This window comes from Equus asinus, chromosome 6, assembly GCF_041296235.1.
Source record: "Equus asinus isolate D_3611 breed Donkey chromosome 6, EquAss-T2T_v2, whole genome shotgun sequence".
NCBI lineage: Eukaryota > Metazoa > Chordata > Mammalia > Perissodactyla > Equidae > Equus > Equus asinus.
This window is the reverse complement of record NC_091795.1, coordinates 60205809-60232419: the sequence shown is the minus strand read 5'-3', so window position 1 is coordinate 60232419 and position 26611 is coordinate 60205809. Positions and strand designations below refer to the sequence as shown.

Genomic DNA, 26611 nt, shown 5'->3' with positions numbered 1-26611 from the left:
TATATGCTAGAAAATGTGTTAATTTGCGTAGTCAAATTTTAAGGGAGAGAACTGTGTTTTTGTCCTCTTGGCATTTCTCACAGACTATAGCACCAAATAATCAATAACTGATCAGGCATGATCACTGATTACAAACACCCCATTGTATGTACCAGGATATGCCCAGGACCTATGGATAAATTCACCTAGGAAACTAAATCACCCATCAGAAGGTTAGGTGGCGAAATAATTAAGTAACCTTTAAGAAACTTTTTCTTTTAGCTATAGTAAATTATTGTCTCTCCTATTCAAAGAATCAGGTCAGGGCTGGGCAGTTTTGGGGACTCTGACCCAGTATCCCTCTGAGCTTGCCTGACTCAGAACAAATATAGATGTGCAATGCGAAAATCCCGGGGTTAAACTGGGGCAGTGGTTTTATTATTATTTTGAAATCAGTGGAATTAATCTTTTCTACCTATAATCTTGCATAAAGAATATAAAAAACAGATAATGGTGCATTTGCCCTGCTGTTAAAGAAGCAGGCTAACATGGACCCCAGGCATCACTCAGTTCTGGACTCCACTCTCGAGGAGGCTCATTTCTTTGCTTAGAAAAAGGATGTGTTTCTTTATCAGAAAATTCCAGCAAAGGCTTTAAAAAATTATTTGTAAGTAACCCTTTGCTTTTAAAATTAGATTTGATTTATATAAAAAGATTTTGTCACTTATGAATTTAAAAAAACTATTTTTCCAGAATCTCATTTATTATGCATATCAAGGTTGAGAGATATTCAAAGCTACCATTTTCAGTCTATGTGCATTATCAGCCCTCCAGCATGCGCTTAATTACACACCCTTAATTACCAAGTCCAAATTCACAGACTCTCTCCTGAAGATTTTGTAGGCCATTTTCACTTATGTCATGTGAGTTATGGAACAGATTGTCTTTCCTTATTTCTATCTGTCAGGAAACCAAGATTGAGGATTTATGTTTAATTTCAGTTACTTGATTCTTTTCTTTCCTTTATTATTTTGAATTGAATATTGGTTTTCTCTCCAATTATTTTAAATTATTTTTGTTAATAACTTTAAATTCTGTTTGAAAGTATTGGGGCATAAATCAACAAGTGAATTTATTTAATGAAGAAAAGAATATCTTCCAAGGATATACAGGTAATTAATCTCCCTCATTTCACAGATAGCTCTTTGGTAGGTTAGTAGATATAGATATACAAGATATGCAAGATATGATATATTAACAGCAAGATTAAACAAACCTTTATTGATCAATTTCAGGTTTGTTTGCAAGTGCATTTTAAACTTATTTTCATACTTGTGGTGAATATCTTTGGAACCAATTACATATATATATAACAACATGCACACAATACTAACTTTGGATCCTTTTTGGAAGAAAGCCTTGTGCAAATGTCCTGTGAACTATTTATACTGGTTTTTGATTGTAGGAAAAAAATAGTAAAGAACAATAGGGAAGAATAAAACAAAGCTAAGGAATCTATGAAGCAGTGTGATCAAAGATATCTAGTAGACTAAAATGACAGCTGTCTCCAGAACTGAAAGACAGATGTGGCTTGAAAAAAATCAAACCCATACCAATTAGATTTTGATTTTTAAAACACTTAGACATGTGTCCCACAAAGCTGAGACTTACTACATACCCTTTGGATAACTATCTCCCTCTACTGTATATTTTAATGACGCTAACTGCATAAATGGACCATCTGTATCAGGTACCCTATCTCTTAATATAGTTCAAACCAATTTGCTCTGGACTTCCTTTTCATTGCCTTAACCATAAAATGTAAATCATTTCTATTTTATAACTCCATCTAGTTATTTGAGTGGTTAATCTGCTTGCTCAATTAAACCATCTATTGAGCATGGAGATTTTGATGGGTGCTTCTGTAAAGCCATAACTTAGCAAACAGCATAGATGTTAGGCAGGTAGGAATCCATTTAGTTTGCCTTCTAGAAATGATCCATCTACTATCCCCTTTTTCTTAAGAACAGGTTGTATCTTTTCCACCACAGCTATCTGGGCTAAAGATTGGCATCACGTGAAAGTAGATCCTAAAATTTCCATAGTTCTTCTACAAACTTAAAAGAAAAAAAAAGACTAGCATTGTCTTATATATGTGAATTGGTTATATATTTATACATGACTGTTTAATATTTTTTAGATCATTAAACAGCGTATAGCACCTAATATTTGAATTAGAAGTTACAGCACCATAGCATCTTAGAATATTGCAATATATAGAATAAATAGAATATTGCACAATATATTGTGTTTGTTGTTTATCCCACTTAACTACTCTTACTCCTTCTGGGTTATGAGGCACCCATATCCTATCAATTTCGTTTAAAAATTATTTTGTGCCAAACACAGTTCTCAGCACTGAGAATGTTCTAATTTAGATTCTCAAGGAGCTCACATTCTAATAAATCAGAGGTCAAAACACTTCCTGTAATGGACCAGATAGTAAATATATTTGGCTTTGTAGGATGTGGTTGCCATTGGAATTACTCAAGCTTGCTATTGTAGTGACAAAGTAGCCATAGACTATATATAAACAAATGGGTGTGGCTTTGTTTCAACAAGACTTTACTAAAACAGGTGGCCAGCCTGTGGGCTGTAGTTTTCAGGCTCCGTAAGATACATATAAATAAACAGATAATTTAATTCCACCTTGTCATAAACTTTTACATTGAGTATTAAAGAAATAAGTAGTGGAAAAATACTTAAGAGTCAGGAGACATGAGTTTTAGATTCAATGTTGCCATAAATACAGCATAACCTTAATTATGCTAACTTAGTCTAGTCTAACTATTTTAGACTTGGTCTGAGTTTGTCTGTAAAACAACAACAACAACAACTAAAAGCAATTTAAAAAGGCTTTAAATGGCATAAACCAATTGCAAAGTCCCTCCACTTCTAAAATCTACTCACCTTTCCTTTCTGCAAATTTAGAATAGCAGCTTTTATTAAAAAGCTTATATTTGTGTAAGTGTATAAAATTAGGTTTCTATCTATATTAATTTTTCCAGGAACAAACAAGTTTTATTTGGAAGTTGACTTTGAGGACAATAGCCTCTGGTGGGAGGCAGGACCCCAGGGAAGCTGGCAACAAGTCCGGTCATTGTGACAATGATGGGAAGAGAGAAACGCCAGGAGAAACAGAAGCAAGAGCCACCGCTGCCTGATGTGTGAGTCATGGCTGCTGGCAGCTGCAGTTCCTGCCTGTAAATGACAAGAGGCTATGCTTATCAGGTTGTAATTATGACACCTTCAGTCTGCTATTTGACTTTGCCACTAGCTTCTGGCTTTAAAATAATTACTTCAAAAAATAATTTGATCTCTGCTTTAAAACAAACAAAAGGAAAAACCAAAAGAGAGTAACTCCTCATTAAATGTTTCTATTTTATCTTTCTCAATTTCTAGATATTGGGCTGGGAGCAAAATTCTTTTGTTTTTATTTCTCACATGAATCAGCTAGAAAATTTAATTACAAATTATAATTAGACACATGTAAATGGCACTTCCAGAGTCTTCTTTTTCTGCTCGCTAACATTATTAGGAGAAGGATAGACTAAATAATTTGTGAAATGAAAACACGGGGCCCTTGTTCAAAATGAAGAATTTCAGGACAGTGAGAGCAGAGCAGTAATCCAAGCAAAGGCCCTTCTAAGCACAGGGTCCTGGGGGACTGCACAAGCTGCATGCTGTTGAAGCCAGCCCTGATTAGGAGTATAAGTTTTGTGCTTATTTATTTTTAAAGTTTCCTTTAGTCAGCTCTATATTCAGGAATGTGCAGACAAGGCTGGAGGCAAAACACCCCATTTATCCATGTAAAAGGTACAGTTGGGTCACCTTTCCCGTACTGTCTGCACTTAATGACAAGGCCTCTAGGGTGTCGGAGAAGCTGTCTCAGAGCTGTCTTGCTGGCCCGGCCTGATGCCAATCACGACCTGGGTTTGGTGACAGACCAATCACCCTAAAGACCACGAAGCTGAACTATCTGCCAAGGCATGTAACTCCTCCCTCTTCTCCTCTATCCCTCTACAAGCTCCCCTCAATTTAGCTAAGGACACGTCCTTGAGAATTATTCAGAATGTCTTTATAAAGAGCTATTTGCCTTTTCTGTACAAAGAGATATTTGTAAAGTCCTAAGGAAAAATTTCTTTATATTGAAAATATTAGAAATATTTCTCCCCAATTAAAAATTACTTTGAGCAAATAATACAACCTCAGACATTAAGCTTGGAGATGTTTTTTTCAAAAATGAATACTAACAACAGGAGGAAGGCATTTGATACACTTTTAAAATACACTGGAAAAATGAAATGGTTACATGCCAATGAATTACTTTGTATTTGTTTTGGTTGTACTGTTATTTAAATGTTTTCTTGCTTTTTTTAACTTTCTAAAAGGTGTATACCTTGGTTTAGCGCATGTGTTCTGGACTCATAAACTATGTGGGTTTTGATCTTAGGTCCACAAGTTACTAGCAGTGTGACCTTGGGTAAACTATTTAAGTTCTCTATATTTCAGTATTCCTATCTGTAAAATAAGCTTATAATAGAAATATTTTAATAATATAGATATATTGCATTTTAATGACTTAAAACAATGCCTGGTACATGGTAATCCCTCAATTATAGTAACAATAATAATAACTAGTATCAATATTATATTGTCATTATTATTATCCCCCCAGTGGGTTTCAAAATTTAGAGAAAATGTCCAATGTTCTATAGTTCAGTACCTTGAACATGACAACCATTCACTAAATATTTACTGAATGGGTGTATTTGTTTAGATTTTGGGGGGATTTTTTTAATGGTAGATGAAATATCTCTTGATATTTAATTAAGCCAAATGGTTAATGAAAAGTAACTCCACTAGCTTTTAAACCCTACTTTCACTAAGAAGTGTCAGTAAATAGAAAGCTTCATCCCTTTGTTTTCATATTCGGCAGCATAGAACCCAGTAAGTCACACGGTTGGAGAACTTGGGTAACTCAGTTATCTGGCTAATTATTCGGATAGCTTTTTTGCTCAGTTCCCTTGAAAATAAATTTAATGATGTGTAGAGCCTAGGAGAGCAAATTGACCTAAGTCCAGCAGTCAGTAACTTTCAAATGCAAAGAAAATAGTCGGCTTAGGAATTGGGGAATTCAAGCTTTAATGAGAAACATGTATCTTTTGTCTGCCAAAGGGTCTGACCCTGGAGAGCTACTGGAAACACCCCACAGAGACTCCTCCGCCATTTTCCTAACTCATGTGGACTCTATTCTATTATCTACAAAATAAACTCCAGTATGTGTAGCTGCCTCACCCCCTGCTTCCTATCTGGCTAAATATCACAGCTCTAAGCAAATGAATAAACAAGGTTTAAATCACCTACTAAGACACATTTAGCCTCTATAGCTTCGACATTGATTGTACCCATTTATGACATACCAGGATAAAGAGCTCTGATGTAAATAATTTTCAATGTGAAAAACATACATTTTAAAATATACAATTTACCTTCTAATAATATAATTATATTTACAACATAGTAAAAATGAACACAAATTATATAAATATATTGCTAAAAGAATGTTTTAAAATAGCTCTCTTTAAATCTAATCTAGCTCAACCAGCTGGTTTAGGAAAAAGCATAATAAAATAAACCTATTACAATGAAAGGAAAAATTTGGACTGTGACTTTATTTTAAGGGAAAAGGTCATTTCCAAGAAATGCTTATCATATAATAGGATAGCTTGCAGGTATAAAATTAAGTACTAAATAGTTAATGTGATTTTAAGGAAGCATTATAAACTGAAAATGTATTTGGCATTGGTGTAACATGAAAAGAAAAGGACTACATAGATTTATATTGACATTTATTTAAACATATCTTATGCAATGCCTACACAATTCCAAGGTATCTGAATGAAAAAAATGAAAAAGCATGCAGGTATTGAGCATTTGGAAATTTAGAAACATTCAATCTGACATTCCATAAACGAAGTCATGGTTTATAGTCACAAATGCAAAGATTATTTAATTAAATACATCATTTCTCATTTGAATACTCTATTGTAATAGTTATAGAATTTCTTTTTTTGAGAAGGCCAAGAAGAATGTATATTTTTGCATAATTCAAGGAACAATGGCTTTACCTCTGTTTTATTTTCCATACCTTGTTACTGTCAGTGCATTTGAATATCCTTAAATTCAACATTGAATTTACAAAATTTAGCTGTCCCTCAATATTTTTGAATATTCTTGTACAAACCTTCTCCAAAAATAAGAAGCTTATTACAAAAAAGACAATGTAAGTTTCTGGCTTTGTTGAGTTTATCTGTCCCCTTCCTTTCTCTTCACTGGGAAGTCATTACAATGCTTGAAAATCTATTTTTCAGTATTTGTTGTAAATATCATGGATGTTTTTTAAAGAAAACATATTCTAAGGAAAATGATAAGGAATATTTTATCTTTAGAATTGCTGAACTGTAGCATCTCATTTGTTTTTGGTTTTTTTTAAAGACTTTATTTTTCCTTTTTCTCCCCAAAGCCCCCCAGTACATAATTGTGTATTTTTAGTTGTGGTTCCTTCTGGTTGTGCTATGTGGGATCCTGCCTCAGCATGGCTTGATGAGTGGTGCCATGTCCGCGCCCAGGATTCCAACCAGCAAAACTCTGGGCTGCCAAAGTGGAGTGTGCTAACTTAACCACTCGGCCTCGGGGCCAGCCCCTCTCATTTGTTTTGATCTTTTTTCTTTCTTTTCTCAGGGATCACTATGTAAAAATTAAAATAATATAAATTTTTCTCCCACCATTGACATGATTTCCCAAATTCTTTCTTATTTTGAATTTTAATATTGCAATAACAGATACGGCTAACTTAATTGTTTTCTTTTATCATCATCGGTTTATTTATCAGCCTAGCTTTTAGTTACTAACTTGAGTGCTATGATTCTATTTGCCCATTTATTTTAGTAATTGGAAAAATATTGGAATTACTCCTTTGTTTGAAGTTGTCTTTAGATCAAAGTCTTCTGAAATGAATGGCTTGCCTGACTATCCAAGAAGTGTTCTAAGAAGGTAATGCCCAGCTATTGCAATGGTTGTTAGCAATTAAATCTTATGCCAAATTAATCTGCTTAATCTGAGAAGATAGTGTTTGAAAATTTCTGGGAGCTGGTCAACCAACTGCTAGAAATAATATTACATCTGTGTACTTGTTCCTGGTCAATCTTCCTATGGTGAGATTAAGTTAATTAGGCTTTCACCTAGTGGGTTACAGTTGATGATGATAATTTATACCAATACATCTAGAGGTGTCTTTTCATTTATGGTTATTCCAGTTGCATCTGTTTCTCAAGATCTTGATCACAGATGCTTCCAATCAGTTTTCACTTGACTGCTCTCAGATCACTGATGAATCATGATAGAACTTACTTTTGTACATTTATGTTTCCTCCCTGTTGCATCTTTCTTCAACTAGCTCAATGACCTGGACCTGCTTACTATCACTTTGTAATAAAATCTGAAATAAGCAATAGATTAGATTTTAAAATGCTACATGTTGTAGACATAATGTTTACCATATGTTGCTAAAGACCATTGCAAAACATTTGCACATCATGATTCTATATTTTTAAAGAAAAATATTACACAACATGTTATATGTTGTCTATAATGTATAAAGTATTATATATTGTAAGGGCATTTAAGATGTTAAAGTTTTTCTCCAAGGACTGAAATGGTAGGCTATTTTTGTGTATTTTCTGTTTCCTCTAGCTTCCAAATAATGGATATTATTCCTTATTAGGAATCAAATGTTGCTTAAAAAGGGGCTCATTCTCACTATTTCATAGGTCAAAATGAATGGGAAATTTAGTCTTCAAATAATTTAATATGTAACACCATCATATAATATATGATGTATTGTAGGCTTAGATTGTCCTAAATAATAGTGAGATTGGTTTCAATTATATCTAACAGAGTATTTACTTTTATTCACTTTTGATTGCTTATTTTAAATTGCTAGAGGAGAGAAAAAAGTGTTTGTAGAAAATTTAGAATGTATGGATGATGAATGAAAAGGAGAAATTAAAAATTGCCTACAATCTCACCAGTAGATGCTATAAACATTTTGAGGGATATCCTTCCAGAAACCAGAGAAAAGCAATTTCATAACTGATAACTCAAAAAATAGGAGATACTGATAATTTCTTCATTGCATATTGGCTGAACTAATTTTACTTAATTAAGCAGTTTAAAGAATTGCTGATTTACAAAAATATTGTTTTTGATAATGTAAAACTTCTCACTTGATTTATTGAACTGAATCTTCAGATAAAATAATTCAGGATAGATGAAAACACTTCAGGAATTTCACCATCTGTAATGTCACATTCAGAATTCTTTTTTTTTTTTTTGAGGAAGATTAGCCCTGAGCTAACTACTGCCAGTCCTCTTCCTTTTACTGAGGAAGCCTGGCCCTGAACTAATGCCGGTGCCCGTCTTCCTCTACTTTATATGTGGGACACCTACCACAGCATGGCATGCCAAGCAGCGCCATGTGCACACCCAGGATCTGAACCAGCAAACCCTGGGCTGCCAAGAAGCAGAATGTGCGAACTTAACCGCTGCACCACCAGGCAGGCCCCTCAGAATTCTTCTATGTGGTTATTATAATTGCTATTTTTATTATTGTTCAAGTAATTGTAATCATCATCACGTTCTACCTTCATTTTTGCTTGCCTATTTCCACACTCTTAGGTGAATATGTGTGTATTCCAAGGAATATTTACATAATTTATAAATAATTTCTTTTCATTTTCTTTTACTGGACACTTTCATAATGCATGAAAAATCCATAACAGCAATTTTAAGTCAGCCATTATAGTACATTAGTTCTATATGCTTGTGTTTTAATTTTCACATGCATAATCTCCTTTGCACCTATTGAAATGTAAGACATTTCAGAATTCTTTGCATTTCCTCACAGTACATTTTTACTAATTTACATCAGAAATTTCCTGATTGCCAAAATTGGTTGATTTTTCCATGTATCTGACAATTTAATTAGTAAATTTCATGGGCTACCTACATTCTTCATAAGTAAATTTTAAAAGAGAATTGATAATTCTTACCTTAAATCCCACATTCCCAAAGCAATTTTAATTATAATAATCACCTATAGAAAAATGCAATAGACTTTGAAATTTAGTTTATTTCAATACTACTCAGCAGAAAATATTTCAAATCTATATTTAGAATTATCTCCTGGAAAGGGTGATGGGAGGGTGAAGAATTACCACAATTATATGAATGACACATTCAAAGAACAAATAATAATAAACAAATAATCCAATATTAAGCACAATAAAAATAATACTAATTTAAATACTCTTAGAATTTCTTACTTTACCTTTGGGGAAACTGTTTTCATAATGCACTTCTTATCCATCTTGCTCTTTGTTCCCATTGATAACAAGTGAAAGAAATGGACAAGAGCTCTGAGCACACTGAACATCTCACTCTCCAGATTCCTTGATGCTCCTGTGCACTTTCTCCCCTGATTTAAAGAACTCTTCCCCCTTTACTTATGTATCATGTGTTAGCCAGTAGTATGTGGACCAAATTGTACTCCTCAGAGGTATTTCATGACTAAGGTAAAAACGTTTTTAATCGCACAGCCTGGAGAAAAGATGATTGCGTGGAAAGCCTGCTGCTCCAACATCTCCTTTGAGGAGAGTACATTATGTGGCCCCCTCCTCTGATAACCAGGGGGCATCTGCCCCTAAAGCTAAAATCTGGTCAGTGGCTTATGAGATGACATGATTTGAAAGTTCTGCTCAACAAGACAAGGATAAGTAATGAATCCACTAGCTTCTCTTTCTAGGGGAGTTTGACTACACAACGTATATAGGGTAAACAATTATGAAGGAGCAGCAACAAGCCAAAGGACATGCAAGGAAATGGCAGTGAACAGAAACGATAAGGTAGGAGACACTGTGAGTAAGCAGAAGACAAGACAAAGGAGAAGCTATAACCAAGCAGAAGCAAGGCAGCAGAGGGGGAGGAATAGCAAGAGCACCAGAACAAAAGATGGAGGATAATGAAGGCACCAGAAGGGCTGAACCTTGAGAAGAGGGCCTTAAGTGACAGCAGACGAAGGGATGGCAAGATAACCTGGCCATTGGAACCACACTGTGTGCTGAACAACCTTCTAGTTCTTTTTATTTCATTTTTTTGGTGAGGAATATCAGCCCTGAGCTAACATCTATGCCAGTCTTCTTCTATTTTGTATGTAGGATGCTGCCACAGCATGGCTTAATGAGTGGTGTGTAGGTTCGTACCCGGGTCTGAAGCAGAGTGCATGAACTTAACCACTATGCCACCAGGCTGCCCCCAGCCTTCTAGTTCTTGAATCCCATTCTGATCTCCATAAAACCTGTCTGAGTTGTGACTGAAATCATTGCCTGTCTACATCCACTCTTAGCTGTTCTTATAACAAGCCTTCATTAACTAAGACAACCTGAACACATGTCTATTCCTCGGATCATAAAAGAATTGAACTAACCCAGAAGGACAGTGTGAATTAGTACACAATATTGTAGAAACAATATTATTGTTCTAAAGTATTGACCACTATGGTTTCCAGGGATTATTTTTAGGCAATAGATAAGAATGGTTAGCAATGCTAAATGAATTCCTATGGAGCATTCAAAAGTGTATTCTCTTAAGTAGATTAGAAATACCCTTTTGTTATCTAGTAAATGTTACCATTGGCTTAACAAATCCTCTCCTTGTATATAGTGGTGTAATTCAGTCTAAGAGGTGTTTAAATAGGCATGACTTCTGAGTTAGTGGGAACTGAATTAAAGAGTTTTTGTTGTAATGAAAAAGATTCTAAAATTCCAGTTAAAAGCAAATTATTGAGTGTACAGAGATCAATGTAAATTAATATACTTTATATTTTAATGGGCCTTTATATAGTATACCACTAATCTTTAGGAAAACTAACTTACAAAATGTGAACCCTAGTATTTCTCTGAAACTTATGCTCTAAAAATCTTTTCTATAGTTTTCCACAATTTGTGTCAGTTTTTAGAAAACAATCAGCACTTTCAAATTATGCAAACATCTTCAAATAGCCAAGCTATTTTCTCAGAAAACATTGCCAATTCCACAAGATAATAAAATATGTATAAATAATCAAATAATCAAAATAATCAAATGATGAAACATATTTTTCTAAGACTAAAACTTTTAAAGACCATCAAATAAAGTTCTTCAAGAGCTTCAAAATTTTTCATATTTTGCGTCCTAAACCATTGGGTCTTAATGAAGAGTATGGATGCTCCTATAAATGGAAGCTTAACTGGAATGCTTGTATTTATCATGGCTGACCTATAGTTAAGTGGAGAAAGCCATCACATTTTAAACTATGCATCTATTTCAGCAGATAGCAGATGTATAATTTCTGTCCAGTGATTACAAGAGGAACTGAAATCATGATCATAATATTTGCTTTCATATTCTCTGATAGGAAAGCAATAGATAAGGTATAAATCGTTAGTGGCCTTCTTTTGAGTAGAATTAGGAATGCAAAAATTGTAGAAAAATGTCTAATCTATATTTGTCCACACTAGTAAAATGAGTGGTTTGGCATGGAGCTTTAGATCATCATGGAACATTAAGCCTTTCCTAAAGATTAGAGTCTTTTAAATAGAAGTTCCTGAGTACTTTTTAGTCTTTGATTCTACAGGAGTTAACACTCTATGAACCTAAATCATTATGGCATATAGGTAAAAAGACCAAACACACCAAATACAGAAAATTATTATTGTTTTTTAAAAAATAAATGAAATTCTAATTGTACATCTCACAATGAGCTGGCTAAATGAAAAAAAAATGTTATTAATGACAAAGAGTGTCAGATTCAAATTTTTATCTTTGATTTTCTGGGTCATTGATAATGTGTTGAAATGCTACCACCCAACAACAAAAATATTAAAAAATAGGGGCTGGCCCTGTGGCATAGTGGTTAAGTTTGACACGCTCCGCTTTGGTGGCCAGGGTTGGAGGGTTTGGATCCCGGGTGCAGACGTACACCATTCATCACCCATGCTGTGGTGGTGACCCACATATAAAGTGGAGGAAGATTGGCACAGGTGTTAGCTCAGGGTGAATCTTCCTCAAGCAAAAGAGGAAGATTGGCAACGGATGTTACCTCAGGGTTAATCTTCCTCAGAAAAAGAAAAAGGAAAAAAATTAAAAAATAAGGAAGAAACTCAAAACTATGAAAGACATGATGGATGTTTAGAAACTAGCTCTTTCTAGTAATACAACAAACAAAAACATCTGACCAACAGGCTGTGGTCTCTTACATTTGGTGATATCTGGTTGGATGAAAGAAAATTTTCTTTTCACAGAAACCAAGAGAACGTCAAGTTCAGAAAGTTTCTTCTGAAACTTTCTGGGTTTTTCTGACAATATCTACCGAGGCCATTGTTATAATGCCAACTTTCAACAATGAAAGAGAATCTGATAAATTCGGCCAACAATAATCTGGAATTTTGCATTACTTTGAGCACAGCCTGTCAAAACAGCAATAAGGAAATGCTTTAGTGAATAATAATTAAGCCTGATGTCAAGATGAATTCTTAACCTGTACAAAAGATATCTTTTAAAACACGGCAGCATTTTATATTTGCATGTAAGCAATGAACAGTAATTGTTCACTAAAATAGATCCAAATCTTCTACTTATCAAGCCTCACACTATGATTTGCCCAAACTATGTAGCCATTTAAACATGCAAAAAAAGCCTGTACTTTTTCTCTATAATTCTCATAAATTTAAAATCCAGATGGGTTTCCCTTAAATTTTATTCCAATTTTAATACTTTTCTAAAAAATTATTGTCATGTGGCAATTCCCTTTGCCTGTTTTAGCTATTTGTTTTTCATCAGAAATCTATGGTCTCTCTATATATGCAACTTGTTTTAGTTTTGCTAAAAATAATCATTTATAAACTATCTCTTCCTTTCCTTCACATAAACTTTCAGCTAAAAAAACCACCCCAAAATGATAACAACAACAACAAACAAAACTCCTGTTTTCTGTCTTTGTATATTCATCTTCCTTTATTCCTTGAGCAGCCCCTATCCTGGGTGGATGGACAGCACCCATCACTGTGAGGCAATGAATGACGGAACTCTGCAAATCAGGAGACTGTTGTGTGGGAGGAGAGACAGAAGACTCTCCTTTGCAGTTCTCGGCTTTTCAGGCGCCAGGCAGCTGCTCTGAACTGAACATTTGCTTCATGTTAACAAAAGCCAGCCCCGAGAATGTCCTCCTATCTTTTTAAGTAGCGTGCCAAACAGCAGCCTGATCAAAGCAATCTAATATGGCTTAAGTGCCACTGGTTGACATTTTGCATTCTTTTATTGCTTTCCATTTTTATCTACATAAAAAAATTGGTGATAACTAATATCCAGTTGATCTTTTCATTCTGGTAATAAAATGATAATACAAAGATCTTATTATCCACTCCAGACATCCATCATAGTACATTTTCCAATAACATACTACTCAGAGCATTTCTTCACTATATCCAAGTCAAAAGTAAGGGTAAGTACACAGCCTTCGATTCCCTTTCTCTCCAATACTTAGACACTGAACTGCAAATAAAAGTTGAACTTCAACCCTTGACACTTTGCCCACATTAATGTCATCGGCAATTTTGTTCTCTCTGCATCATAGATAAACCATTTTCTTTGAGAAGCCAAAAATAGTTGGAAGGTCTGCCTACTAAAATATTTTTTCAACCCCAGAGAGTTTCTATTCTTGTAAGAAAACAAGAGGAAAGAGAACAGGAGAAAACAACATTGGAAATGCAGAAGTAAGAAGAGTAAACCTTGCTAGGAAGAACGAGCAGGGGGGTAGGAAGAGAGACACATGTATAAGGCATAAAGAAACCAAAATAATGCAAATAAGCAAAACAAACATCAGAGATCATGAATTTATCAAAATCCATTTTTGTATGGAAGCAGGAGGGACCCCAAGCATTCCTGCAGGCAGGAAGGACACTCTGTAATTATGCTATTGATTTGAAAAGACAAAAGGCAAAAAAAAAAAAAGGAAAGAAAAGAAAAGAAAGAAAACACTAACAACAACAAAAATGCTAAAATCTCCCTGCATCCACCATATATTTAAAGTAGTTACCTATGTGACGATTAGGACTCACCTATAGTTGATAGGAGCAAGGTTAGTTTTCAAATTTTCAATATATTTAACACTTCAAAGATTACAGCACTAACAATTTTTAAAGCTACTAGAAGAAGAGAAAAAAAATCAGGACTATTTAAGCATTCAATATATCACTACAAAGACCAAATTTTCATAAAAAAATTATAAAGAAACACATAACCTTATGAGTTTGGGTGTATTGTTGGAAATCATTGGCTACTAAATTTGAAATTGAGACTCTATCTCAGAGTGACCAAGACATTAGTCTTTATACTTTGACTACAAAAAGAATTCAGAATAAGACCAATGGCTTGTACAGACCTACTAATAATGCATTTGAGAAAATTTCGCAAGGAATAGAAAGTTTCCTTTGCATTCTTTATAGTATTTAAAAGACTTTTTAAGTCAATGAATGACTATAGACTAGGCAAGGGACTATCAAACATTCATCTTTTCATGCAAATAATTCACACGTTAGTCACAAAAGTACTATTCAGTCTGACTTGGATTCTCTCGGTAATGATTTGTTAATGAATAATTTGTATTAGTACATACTTCTCCAGTAATTATTTTTTGTAAAACAGTCTACAACTTGTCTTTTTTCAATAATTCAAATAATTTTTCCTCTTTATGTTAAAAGAATGTGATTTTACAGTTCTTTCCCATCTGTTTATTGAAGTGCCTTTCATTTTCCAAGGACGAAATTATCTACATTAAAAGACAGTAGGTTTTTTAGCAACTTCCTTATAAAATTATCTTATGATAGTAGACCATTGTTCTCAATGTTGGAGTTAACTGAGCAGGCAAGAGTAATCTGACTGTCCCTTTATTCCTATCCTGGACAGAGGAGAATGGAAAGTCATAGATAATGTTCTTCTGTGCTCATCTTCCAGTCCATGAATCTGCAAAAACTGACCTTAATCTAATTCCAAGTTGCAGATAACAAACATATTTTAGCAACGATATAAGCTAACGGACATCAAAGAGCTGAGATTGGTCTGGGGTTGCGTGCAGAGACATTCCATTTGTAATCTGAAAGATCAAAGCATATATTTTGACACTGACATGACCACTATTCATAGAGACAGCTCTTTTTTAAAAAGTACCCTCTCCACACGTGAAAATAAGCTTTTGATTTTTAAATGAAAACAGGCTCTCTTCTTCCATTTAAAGATTCTTGACAGCTTTTCCTACTGGGGGGAAAGGGCGGCAACACAGAATCTGACAGAGACAGTCCTCGGAATTCAAATCTGCCCTTTCTCAAAAGAACCTTAACAAAAGGCTGTGCCCTGGCCTGTTCATGGAAGATTCTGTTGCTGCATCTAAACTAGTGACATAGGAATAGCTGAAAAAGAAACATATCTGCCGTCTCTTAGAGCCCCACAGGTCTGAATGCAGGCAGCTAGAGCTTCTTCCTCCTCCCTCCCACCTATTCTTCAGTAGCAAAGACTGGATAGTCTGATACTATACATATTTTCTTTTCCATATCAAGTAATAACATCTGCTGAAAAGCTGGGGGTGGGAGAGGAGGAAGCATGGAGCCACTGCGGGAAACAGTAGACCTATTCTGAGTAAGTACAGAGAAATTTGGGAAGGTTTCTGTTCAAACAATAATTTCGAGTTTAATATTAATTATCAATGTAAGATAATCTTTTAGGTTATAGTCCGTATATTACCTGTGGAAATTTTCTTAAAAGACATCAATTGACGTATGTCATGTGAATTTCACAATACAGTTGCCATCTTAGGTATGGAGTAATTTTTAGAGATGGTAGTGATATATGGCTGTGATTTAATAAACATACATTCCTCCCGGTTTCAAACAAAGTCAAGGCTCACCGGGGATAAATGTAATAAAACAGTCTTTAGTTATACTACGATTTATACTGAGATACAGATATTTTAATTTTTTTTTTATTGGGTAGGGAATGCACTTCAGGTGGAAATCTCTGCTTATTTAAGCACTGTGAGTCAGATTTGTATTATTTGATACATAAATTCCTCCTTCTCCTCAAGGTTGAGTAATAACATGAATTCTTGATGGAACTTGGGGTTCTTGCTACATCTGCCCACTATCCCCTAAATAAAACAAAGGCAAAAGGAAATGAAAATGTTACCTGTTCTTTCCAGTGACTGCTGTCAAGTTAAGGCATTGGCAGTCCTGTCCGAGGTGTGCACTGAAAGCTCACAATCATTCATTTAATTCAAGTAACTTAAATGTAACACATACTCCTTAAAAAGGGAAAAACTCCACTAGCCAGCAAAACCCTCGTCCTCAAAGGTATTATTCTGTGGAATATCCAGAAAAAAACACTATGCTTAATATCAGAATCTCATAAGATAAGCCAAATGAAAAGAAGCGTCTAGCAAGGTCATTAGCTGATAAACATATATTTCAAAAAACCATTGATATACCTAGAGAATACAGAATCAATCACATTTGATTTGGTTAATTCCCATCAAATACTAGAGTTTATTTTGTACATTTAAAAATCCATTTTTTATTGTCTGTTTAATATAAATAAAATAAAAATAGTACACAAAGCAGAAGTCTAGAGAAGAATATCTTCCTTGCATGGATTTTCTAAGACTCAGGAAAAATCAAGAACATTTATTGCTGCATTAAGGCACAAATCTGGCTTTGGGAAAGTATTCTGTGGGTTGCCACTTTGCCTGCATCTATTCCCAAGAGCAGAAAGCAAACTGAACCATGGTATTAGATTTGCAAAGCCTGTGCTCCTTTTCAGAAAGTGTGGAAAAGATGGGGTTTGAGAGGAGATGATGTGCATTTGAAAATTCCACTTGTGTGAGAGCTTTGGGAGATTACTTCAGGAGCTATTATGTTTAAAATGATTTTTTATGCCTTGTATGATAGTTTATCAATTTGATTTTCATAATTCATGATTCAGTGACCTTTTTGTTGCTACAACTGAAAAGACATTTTTATGCTACTTTAAAATGAACATTAAAATATTTGAAGACAAATCTGAGTTATAAGAAGCATGGTGTTCAAAACAGTAAGTATCTCATTAGATAAAGCTTCTTGTTTTTGTAAGTTTAAGACCACCATTTTGTTCCTCAGAGGATGACTCATTCCCATTTGGAAATACAGCCAATGGTTTTGGGAATAGAACTCATCAACTCACATTCATCATTTTTCAAGGATATAGAAAAATGTTTTACTGACTATGACAATGAGAGATTAGAAGCTTGTTAGAACCATTTTATTTAAATAACTAACAACTGTGCTATCATTGGAGGAGATTCGTTAATGTGGTCAGCAAAACCTGGAAAAGAAAAACCTAAATATTTATGTAAAGAAATAAAATAGGTTTACTTTTAAGATAATGCTAAAACTCAAAATAAAATCACAGTCCTTATATCCTTTCAAATTCTCTAGCCTACAATTGAATAAAACTCAGTCCATGCATCTTTTCTGACTCATCATTTGGCATGCATATCACAGATTTGAAGGGTTTTGGTTATTTTTGCAGATATATGATTAGGATGTAAAAATTCATCATGTAAACACTCATAACGAACAAGAAGAGACTCTCTAGACAAGTAATTTCTGTATATATATATATAATCTGGAGAAACATATTTTCCTATGTAAAACTTTGGTTGAATTTAGAAAGGTTTAATAGTAACTCTCAAAACGAAAGGAACTAATTTTTTTTTTTCTATATTTGAGTTAAGAGATAAAAACAGAAAGTGAAGGAAATAAGACTCATAGTATTCTCCCCTAATTTGGTCACGAAGAGAGCTACTGGAGTCTAAGATGTGGCAAAATACAAATGCTACTTGCCTTATCCAAAGGTCTATAGAGGTGTTTGCACTTTCTGTTGCAAAATATGTGTCACCTCTTTTCTCACTTACAGGTAGGAACTGCAGTGGGAAAGTCTTCTACTGGACAGATTTCAAAATGAATTTTTACAACCCAGATGATGGACTGGTATACTTCAAAAGTGAATTCATGAGTTTCATAAACACCTCTCTCTTGCTCTCTTTTTTTTTCTTGACTAGCTTACATCATAATGGAGGAATAACATTTTAAAAATTTTGAATAGGCACTTACTGGAATTACAGTTAATCCTGATACAATCTAGATGGGGAAGAATAGATGAAAAATGAAAATTTATCCTTCAAGGTAATAGCTGCAGACATCCAATAAAATCACAGTCCACCCTTCCGGGGACAGACACATGCAAATATGGCCACTCCATATCATTTATTCTTTACATACTTCTAAAACCCAGATTCACTGTTATAACACTTCACCATTGTAAACAACAAGAGGGTTTAAAGAAAAATGGCCAATTCAAACAAAGCTACATGGTGACAAATCTAAGTGAAATAAAGAATTGTTAACTGTCAAAGATGCTTGGCTTAGACTGGTTGCAACTTTCTCCCCATCTGTGAAAGAACATATTGTTTTCAGCATAATTAAAAAGTGCTCCGTCACAATGGGGTACAGTGCAAACTCAGCTAGGCTCAGACATCTTGGACCTCCAAAATCTAATATCCCACAAAGGCCAACAGAATCCTTTAAAATTATGGTGGTCAAATTGAGAGTAAGTTGAAATTATTCTCATCTCATCCTAATGTTTTTATTTATTTATTTTTTATTGGCTTGGGCAAAAAAGGTAAGAACCAGATGTTGGCTGGATTCCATGCCTTGTATTAATTGGAGGAGGAAAAAAACAATTGTATGTTTTCTTTAGATACTCTAGTGGTTAAGGATTAGTGCTAGTCTTCAGAGCTCACAAGCCCATGCCTCTCTTAGGAGCTAACAATGCTATCTCGATGTAATAAGTGTCATGGTTAACATTGCTATTGATTTTCCTTTTCTTATACCTGCTTCTTAACAGAAAAGCAGGTTCTCTAAGAACAGAATGTCTGATCTGGACAATACAGACTGTGATTATAAGGGCTATCTTTAAAGGACTATGTGGGATGTTTTATATTTATTTTATGTATAGATAAATATTTGTTGGTTTTGGTTGTTAGTATTTAACGCCTTTGGGGAACACGAAAAATATAAACCTAGATTCTGTTTCCATATAGCTGAGTTTGTCATGTGTCGTCAACCGCATCAGAAAAGTGGTTGCAAACAGCCAAGGACCAGCACCTACACAACTCTTTCCACAGAATGCTTTGCTGTTAGAATAATTCCCATGTGTGTTTCTGCTTTGGCTACCAGCCCCTTCACTGCCCTAGGCAATTTATCTCATTGGCTTGTAGTAACCTATCATTGTCACCAGAGAGAACTCTAACAGAACAGTAAAGGAGAGTGCTGTGTGTTCTTCAGTAATCTTTAAAAAACACCGTTATTGTTTAACTTAATTTAACTAATATTAATTGAATGTTATGGTATTAAATAAGCTATCAGTTAAATAATTTATATTTTATGATCTACCATTCTGCCCAGCACAATTGAAAATGTAGGCAGGGTTTCCACAAAGGCCTTACTTCATTACATTTTATTACTCTTTTTATAAATCTAGGTAGATTCAAATTTTATTTTCTCTCTCTATTTATTCACTTGTGTGTGTGTGTGTGTTTAGCGCTTCAAGGAAATACAGTAAAACCTCATTAATTTGTACTCCTCTTGGACTTAATAATAATATTGAAACTTATTGGGCAGAACATTTATAATTCTTTATTTGATATGAGCAGAGATCACCTGGGAAAAATTAAACAGATAAACGAGTTGTGCAAGGCCTAGTTCAGGAAGAAAACTGATTTCAAGCGCTATACTATACGTTGATGGTACACCTTGCATGAAACAAAGTGCTAAATATGGATAATTCTTATCCACCCATTAAAATCAGCCTAGTAAGAACTTTCCTCAACAAGATTTCTCCAGTTCTTAATTTGCGTTTTTGAATGTAATTGAAAACAAAACTGCTTAAAATTTTTTTAGTTTACAATTCAGACTTTTTCTTAATTCAGCCTGGCTTTCCCCCACATTTCATCCAGCTTGTTGAGGTTTTACTGTAGAGACGCTTTCTTAATGCTACAATTAAGCAGGAAAGCATTATTTTTCTGTAGAAGAGCCTGTGATTTTAGTGTTCTCATGGCTGTTTGCTAAGGGCCGCAGACTTTGGGCATTGAAGGGTTGTGGATTGCTGTCTGATAGCAAAATATCACCACACAGTATTTCCAAACAGAAAAGATGAGATACCACAAAGGTGACTATTCAAAGGAGAAGCCCAAGAAGTAAATGCACCTGTTGGTCTAGATCGCAATTAGAAATTTGATATTTTGTGCAGATGTTATCCAAGTAAAGTAGATGGATTTTTATTTATCTGAAAAGACATCATCTATAACCAATCAGAATGTCAGTAAATATAACAAAAAGAAATTCAGTTTGAGGCATCTTTGAGCCTCATCATTTATATTTTCAATTAACCTCATTGATACATATGGCTTCCCTTTTAAGAACCCTCAGTGGTAGAAATCACAAAACAGTAAATTATGTTAAACAAAATTAAAACAATAAAAAGATGCCCCCAAAACCTAAATTAATTTAAATGATGGAAATGAGACCATCAAGTGTTTTAACTTTCCCATGGCAAACAGGCTACTTAATAAATGTTTGCAGGCAAAACTGAACAAAAGGTGGAAAGTGTTAGTTCAATGGGGGAAGGCGAGTTGTTACCTAGATTGACCGTCAGTTTCACACGCCCTGCGTCCAGTTCCAGGCGGAGGGTGTCTGCAGAGTCTCTAGAGGTGGTTGCCATGAGAATGCCATATGCACGTTGGGATCGGAACCGTAAGGACACATCCTCAGCCTCTGTGTGCATCACCACCGGGAGCTGGATTTTCATAAACATGCTCCCATCATAGCTCAGAACTGTTGCCTCTATAGATGGGAAATGAATGTAAAAGTTCTCAGTTAGTTTAGTGCATTTATACTTTGAAAAGGAAAAGCATGACATTAAAGTCTTCCAGTTAGAACACAAGACTACAAACTCAGCTCATCTTCTTCAGAAATGAGCCATTTCTTTTTAAGCCAGAAAAAGAAGTCACAGTAAAGAGAACTTCCTCTGTGAAGTATCCGCCAAAATAAAGTACAAAAGCAGAGATGGCTGCATTTCCTTTTTTTGTTCCCATAGCACTTTCTACCTATAGCACTAATCACGTTGGATTATCAATATTTATTTATGTGTGTCCCTTCCTAAGAGCAGAGATCCTATTATTTTGTGTAGCCACAGTGTGAGCCTGGTTTGAAGCACTAGCAACCATTTAATGCATGTTTATATATAGCCAGGCCACTGGCAGCTCTGTGAAATCAGCCTCGGCTCTGAATCCTTCATCAGCAAAATGACAGGGTGCTACCACAGGATCTCTAAAGCCTTTGCTCGCCCTAAAAGCCCACGATTCTAAGAGAAGTTACTATTATCAACTTTTTTGTAATTTCTGCCCTAATAGAATCAAAAAAAGAAAAAGAAAAAGAAAAATATATGGCTCATATACAGGAACCAGATCAACACTTTACCAAAGGTGATATTCAATAAGAGAAGAAAATTCATATTACCAAACAACATGTGATGTTTCTTCTGAGTCACTATGTCTGACAAGGTAATTTTTAGTTACACAAACTAGAACTTCATTTTCAGGTTTATTTACAGGTAAAGGGTAACTTAAAATATTATCTGTAAGCACCACCCTGGTGTTCTGAAAATATTAAGCTATCACCAAAAAGTCAATAGCTTTATGTACTTTGGTAATATTGAATAAGGATGAGGTGGGAGTGAAGAGATGGTGTGTGCTACTAAAGTGGATTGCTTTAACAGAGAAGATCCTTAATATCGTGTTAAACACATAAACAAGCGAATAGCAAAAGACATTGACCACAACCTGACTGCTTTAAGAAATAGTCAGCACCCTTTAATGTTAAACACCATATGGTGGTGGAAGATTGCAAAACAAGTATGACTCATTTTGCTTTCTCATTGGTTCTGATAACACAGAATATCACTTAATAAAAGAAACACTACCTGGAATGAAAATAAACTAGGAAATTCTCATTATTAGGACTATATTCTGGAGTTATGGTTTTGCAAGTTTATCTTTCAAAAGTCAGGAGAATCAAGTATTGCTTCTAACTGACTTTAATCATTAGTTGTGGTCATCACGGGACGGAAGGCACATCCAGGACCGATAAGCACTGAGGGTTCCAGGTCTCTCTCCTTGACAGTCTTCTCTTTTCCATTTACCTCTTTACTTAAGGAACGGTGGTCAACTCACACGTTCACTTCTCCCAATATTTATCAACAGCCCTGACTTCTCTCCTTAGCTCCATCTTCAATCTATCACTCATTGACTATTTAACATCTCTGGTTTGAATACAATAGGCACCTCCAAAATGAACAAACTCAACATGCTTCTTCTCCAGTGTTCTCCATCTCAGTAAATGGTATAATCCCATTGCTCAGACCTTAACCTTTCTGATTTCACTCTTAACCTCTCTGTCATGTCCAATCTATTTGCAAGTCCACGAGTCTTGTAGGCTCTAAATTCCAATCCATTTCCTGAATTGACAGCTTCTTACCGTTACTGCTAAAGTCCCTCAGACTCTGCTCCCATCTCTCACCTAGAACACTACAATAGCTCTCTCAATGGTCTCCCTATTTCTACTCTGTGTTTTTACACACAGCAGCCAGGGTAACTTTTGAAGAAGTCAATCAGATTATATCTCTTCATTGCTTCAAGGATGTTCCTGCACCCCCTACCAATAGTCTCCCACTGCAGTTAGAATAAAATCTGTACTCCTTTTCTACCTATAAGCTTCTGTGTGATCTGCCCCAGCCCGTCTCTCTGGCCTCAGCTTTCAGCATCTCCCTCCCTTGTTTAGCAAACTCCAGCCACACTGATTTCATCTCTTACTTAAGTATTTGTGCTTGTAGATCCCTCTGTCTTTAAAAGTTTCACCCCAGATCCTTATATGGCTGGTTCCTCCAGCTTTCAGGTCTTCAGTCAAAAGTTACCTGGAGAGGCCTGTATCAATCACTCTTTTAACCCCCCGCCAGTTATTCTATATCTACTTACCATTTCGTTTTTTATCAATTACCATTTCTTATCTGTTTACATGCTATCATCTGTCTTTACCCTTTAGAATGTAAGTGTCATGAGAGCAGGGGTTGGGCTCTCATATTCATTCCTGTATCGGCAGCTGAGTGCCCCCAAAACCAGGCACACAGTAGGGCCTCAATAAATACTTATTGAATTATTGATTGCACTTGATACTGAAGATATACAAAAGAGCTTATTTCAATTTGGATATCAAGCTTACATAAATGCGCACTGAAGAAATTATTTGCCTATTGCAAGTGGAATCTAATTTTGATAATGTATGTGAACAAAATGCTTCCTAAAGTCTACTTTAAAGGCCATAATCATGCCACAAAAGACAGAATAGGGAAAGAGTCCATTTATTAAAATAGGGGTCCTGTGGCTAGCATTGACCCAAACACTGAGAAAATAAAATATGATCCTTTTAAAATACAGTGGTTCTACATAATACCACATCTTTTTTCAATTAGATAAGAGGTTTCCCAAAAGAAAATCTAGTAGTAGTTTATTCAAAAAATAATTAACGATTGTTAAATTTTGGTGAACTATAGAAAAAATGCATTTCTTGTATAATCTAAAAGAAATTGGATCTTTACTATTTCTTTTCCTAAACTATAGTCAATCATTGTCCCTATTCATATAGCAATAAATAGCTGAATAAAAGTTTAAAAGTCATTATCAATTGTTCAGTTACTTTGGTATCATACAGATAAAAGTTCCAAAATGGTATTAGTTTTCCTCTTCTATTTATTTAGGCTGTAAATCCAGTCTCTATTATTCAGTAATCATATTTTAAAATGATCTCATATTCTTCCATGAAATGCAGCTTAATTTGATTGAAAACTAAGTAGGGGGAACATCCTTTTAGAAACACAGATAACTGACAATGGGTCATAAATATAGTATGAAATACAATCCAAAGCAGAAAAACAATCAGGACCATTGGCCTTTAACCTTCTTCAAAAAGCTGCAGGAACAAAATAACATCATAAAGTAATAAAATTAGAGTGCCCCTGAGTGCCATTTTAAAGAATTCTCAATGTGAAAATAATTTATTGATAAACGACAAATGAACATCTAAATGACTCCGCATAATTAGAGCCAATGTTTAATTAGACAAGAAATGAAAAGTGCACAAGGTTGTACTCTAGAGTTGCCAAACAAATGGTAAACAACAGTCTGACATTTGAAGGTTATGCTATTTGGCAGGATCCTTTAACGTTAGTAAAATTATTTTACCACTTAGAAGGCAAAAGCGTCCTTTAAAAGGTTAATTCCAATACAATACTTCCCAGTTGGGGAGAAAGTTTCAGCTTTGTCTCCTGTATCTCCTTCCCCCTTGTCGTTAAGTTTGATAAATTTGCTTTTCTGTATTATTCCTTCTTGCAGTCTAAAGTGTACACCTGTGCTCAGTTTTGCCGAAAGGCAGTCCCATATTGTGATCACCGATGAAAATCAGACAGGGAGCCAAATTATATTACTCTGACATCTGCCCCTCCATCTGTTAGCATTTTAACAAACAAGTATAAAGTAGACCTTTGATTATACCATACACATATAAACGAAAATAATTTCTATAGGACCAAGTCTCCACAAATTCCCAGTTTTATTAAAAATAAAGCAGAAGGGAAGGGGCTGAATTTAATTTACATTCAAATGAACATTATTTCTGTATTACTCTTCCTTATGGGATCAATACATGTAAAACAAAATACTATTTTCCTATTTGCCTAAGTCAGCAAATATTCTGGTCTTTCCTTGAAACTTCTTTGCTTACTTAATGCTTAATGAAGATTTCCCATAATGTGATTGCAGTATCATGCCCCATGCTGCGTGGTCCAAGGACTTGAACATGCTTTTTAATTACTTTGAATAATTATCTTTATAAATTATCAATTATTGCTCAATAATAGTAAAACAGAAACTTTATTAGTGCCTTTTATTTTGTTTAATTTCAAAAGGTGTCAGTCAACCTTTACACGATCAACAGCCTTATGAGCTCAGAGTGTATCTGGAGAAGAACCACAGTCAAAGCCCTTCCTTTTGACTTGAAAACCCCGAGGGTTGGCTGGGCATGGTCTTGTGTTGAATGAACTGGGGCAGAGCTGGGAACTGGAAGAAAGCCAAATTTTGTGGTATTGAGCATGACAAGCATCCCACACCACCCTTGTTCTCAGGAGATATCATAATGTGAGCAAGAAAATTAATTCTGAAAGGCAAAGACTTCTCACAATACACTGAGTTGTGCAGGAACAAAAACCACACAAAAATGACCATTTTCTGCTCAATACACAACCAACCTGGAGACAAAGAAATCTGCAGAAATTTCCAGGCACCTGTCAGATAAAATTATATGCCAAATCTCAGTGATGAAGTTTGTTATTAAAGTCTCATTTGCAAATCTACATATGCTTCCCACCCCTCCTTCTAATTATTGTAATATATAAATATTCCCGTTCCCTCACTCTGGCTCAGGAAGCTCTACAATTTCTATCTTTATTTCTGCCATATGTAGTAGGAGAGTATTGCCACAAGGTGGTACACCATGCATATTTAACTGAAGGCTCTTATCATTCGTGTGACAGTACAGTTAGACTCTTTCCTAGTTTCACTTAAGCAGGAGACATCAGAATAACTGGTGGCTCTCTGAATGATTAAAATGAAAAAAAAATCTTAAATCACTCTGGCCTGCTCATCTCACATTATGCCTAACTGTAATCTATCTTGCAAACGTTGTCACTTTTTTGTTGTTATTGTCGGCCTCTTTTGGCAATTTCTAAAGAGCAAACTATACAAACAAATAAACTGAAATTAGAAGGAAAAATGAGAAGAGGAAATTTACAGAGAGCATACACCTTACAAATGGAACTATGCAGAAACAGCTAACCTCTAATGACAATTCACAGGAATTGTAATTAGGTACTAGGAGAATGAATGAATCTATGTGACTAAAATGCTTACCCATCTATTGACCTATCTAATTGTATAACACAGAACTGATAATATTTTGTTAGGTAATTTAAGATCATTATTAGATTATTAAATTATTATTATCAATTTTTATATTAATGTTAAAATAGAACTGATAAGCTGATGAGCCTCCTTATTAAGATAAAGGACCAAAGTGACATTTCAACTTTGGATTTTAGAAAATCACCACTTCTTCTCTAGGAAGTGATAGTTTAAATGAATTAAACTATTTCAGAAATTAAGGGGAGAAAAAAGACTAAATGTACATGGCTTAAAAAATAGATGCCAAGTACTTTCAGGCTA

At 34.8% G+C, this 26611-nt stretch overlaps 1 protein-coding gene across 27 annotated transcripts in view; it reads right to left on the bottom strand.

Annotated features, from left to right (window-relative positions):
* Positions 1–26611, bottom strand: part of NRXN1 (neurexin 1) — a 1069254-nt gene that overhangs the window by 549245 nt on the left and 493398 nt on the right. For 14 of the 27 annotated variants that reach the window (XM_070512113.1, XM_070512114.1, XM_070512124.1 and 11 more), the window contains one exon: positions 20922–21125. In XM_070512113.1, coding sequence (XP_070368214.1) covers positions 20922–21125 — 204 coding nt within the window. Of the gene's footprint in view, positions 1–18335; positions 18363–20921; positions 21126–26611 lie in introns of all 27 variants that reach the window. The other 13 variants (XM_070512109.1, XM_070512110.1, XM_070512121.1 and 10 more) reach the window with 1 other exon arrangement.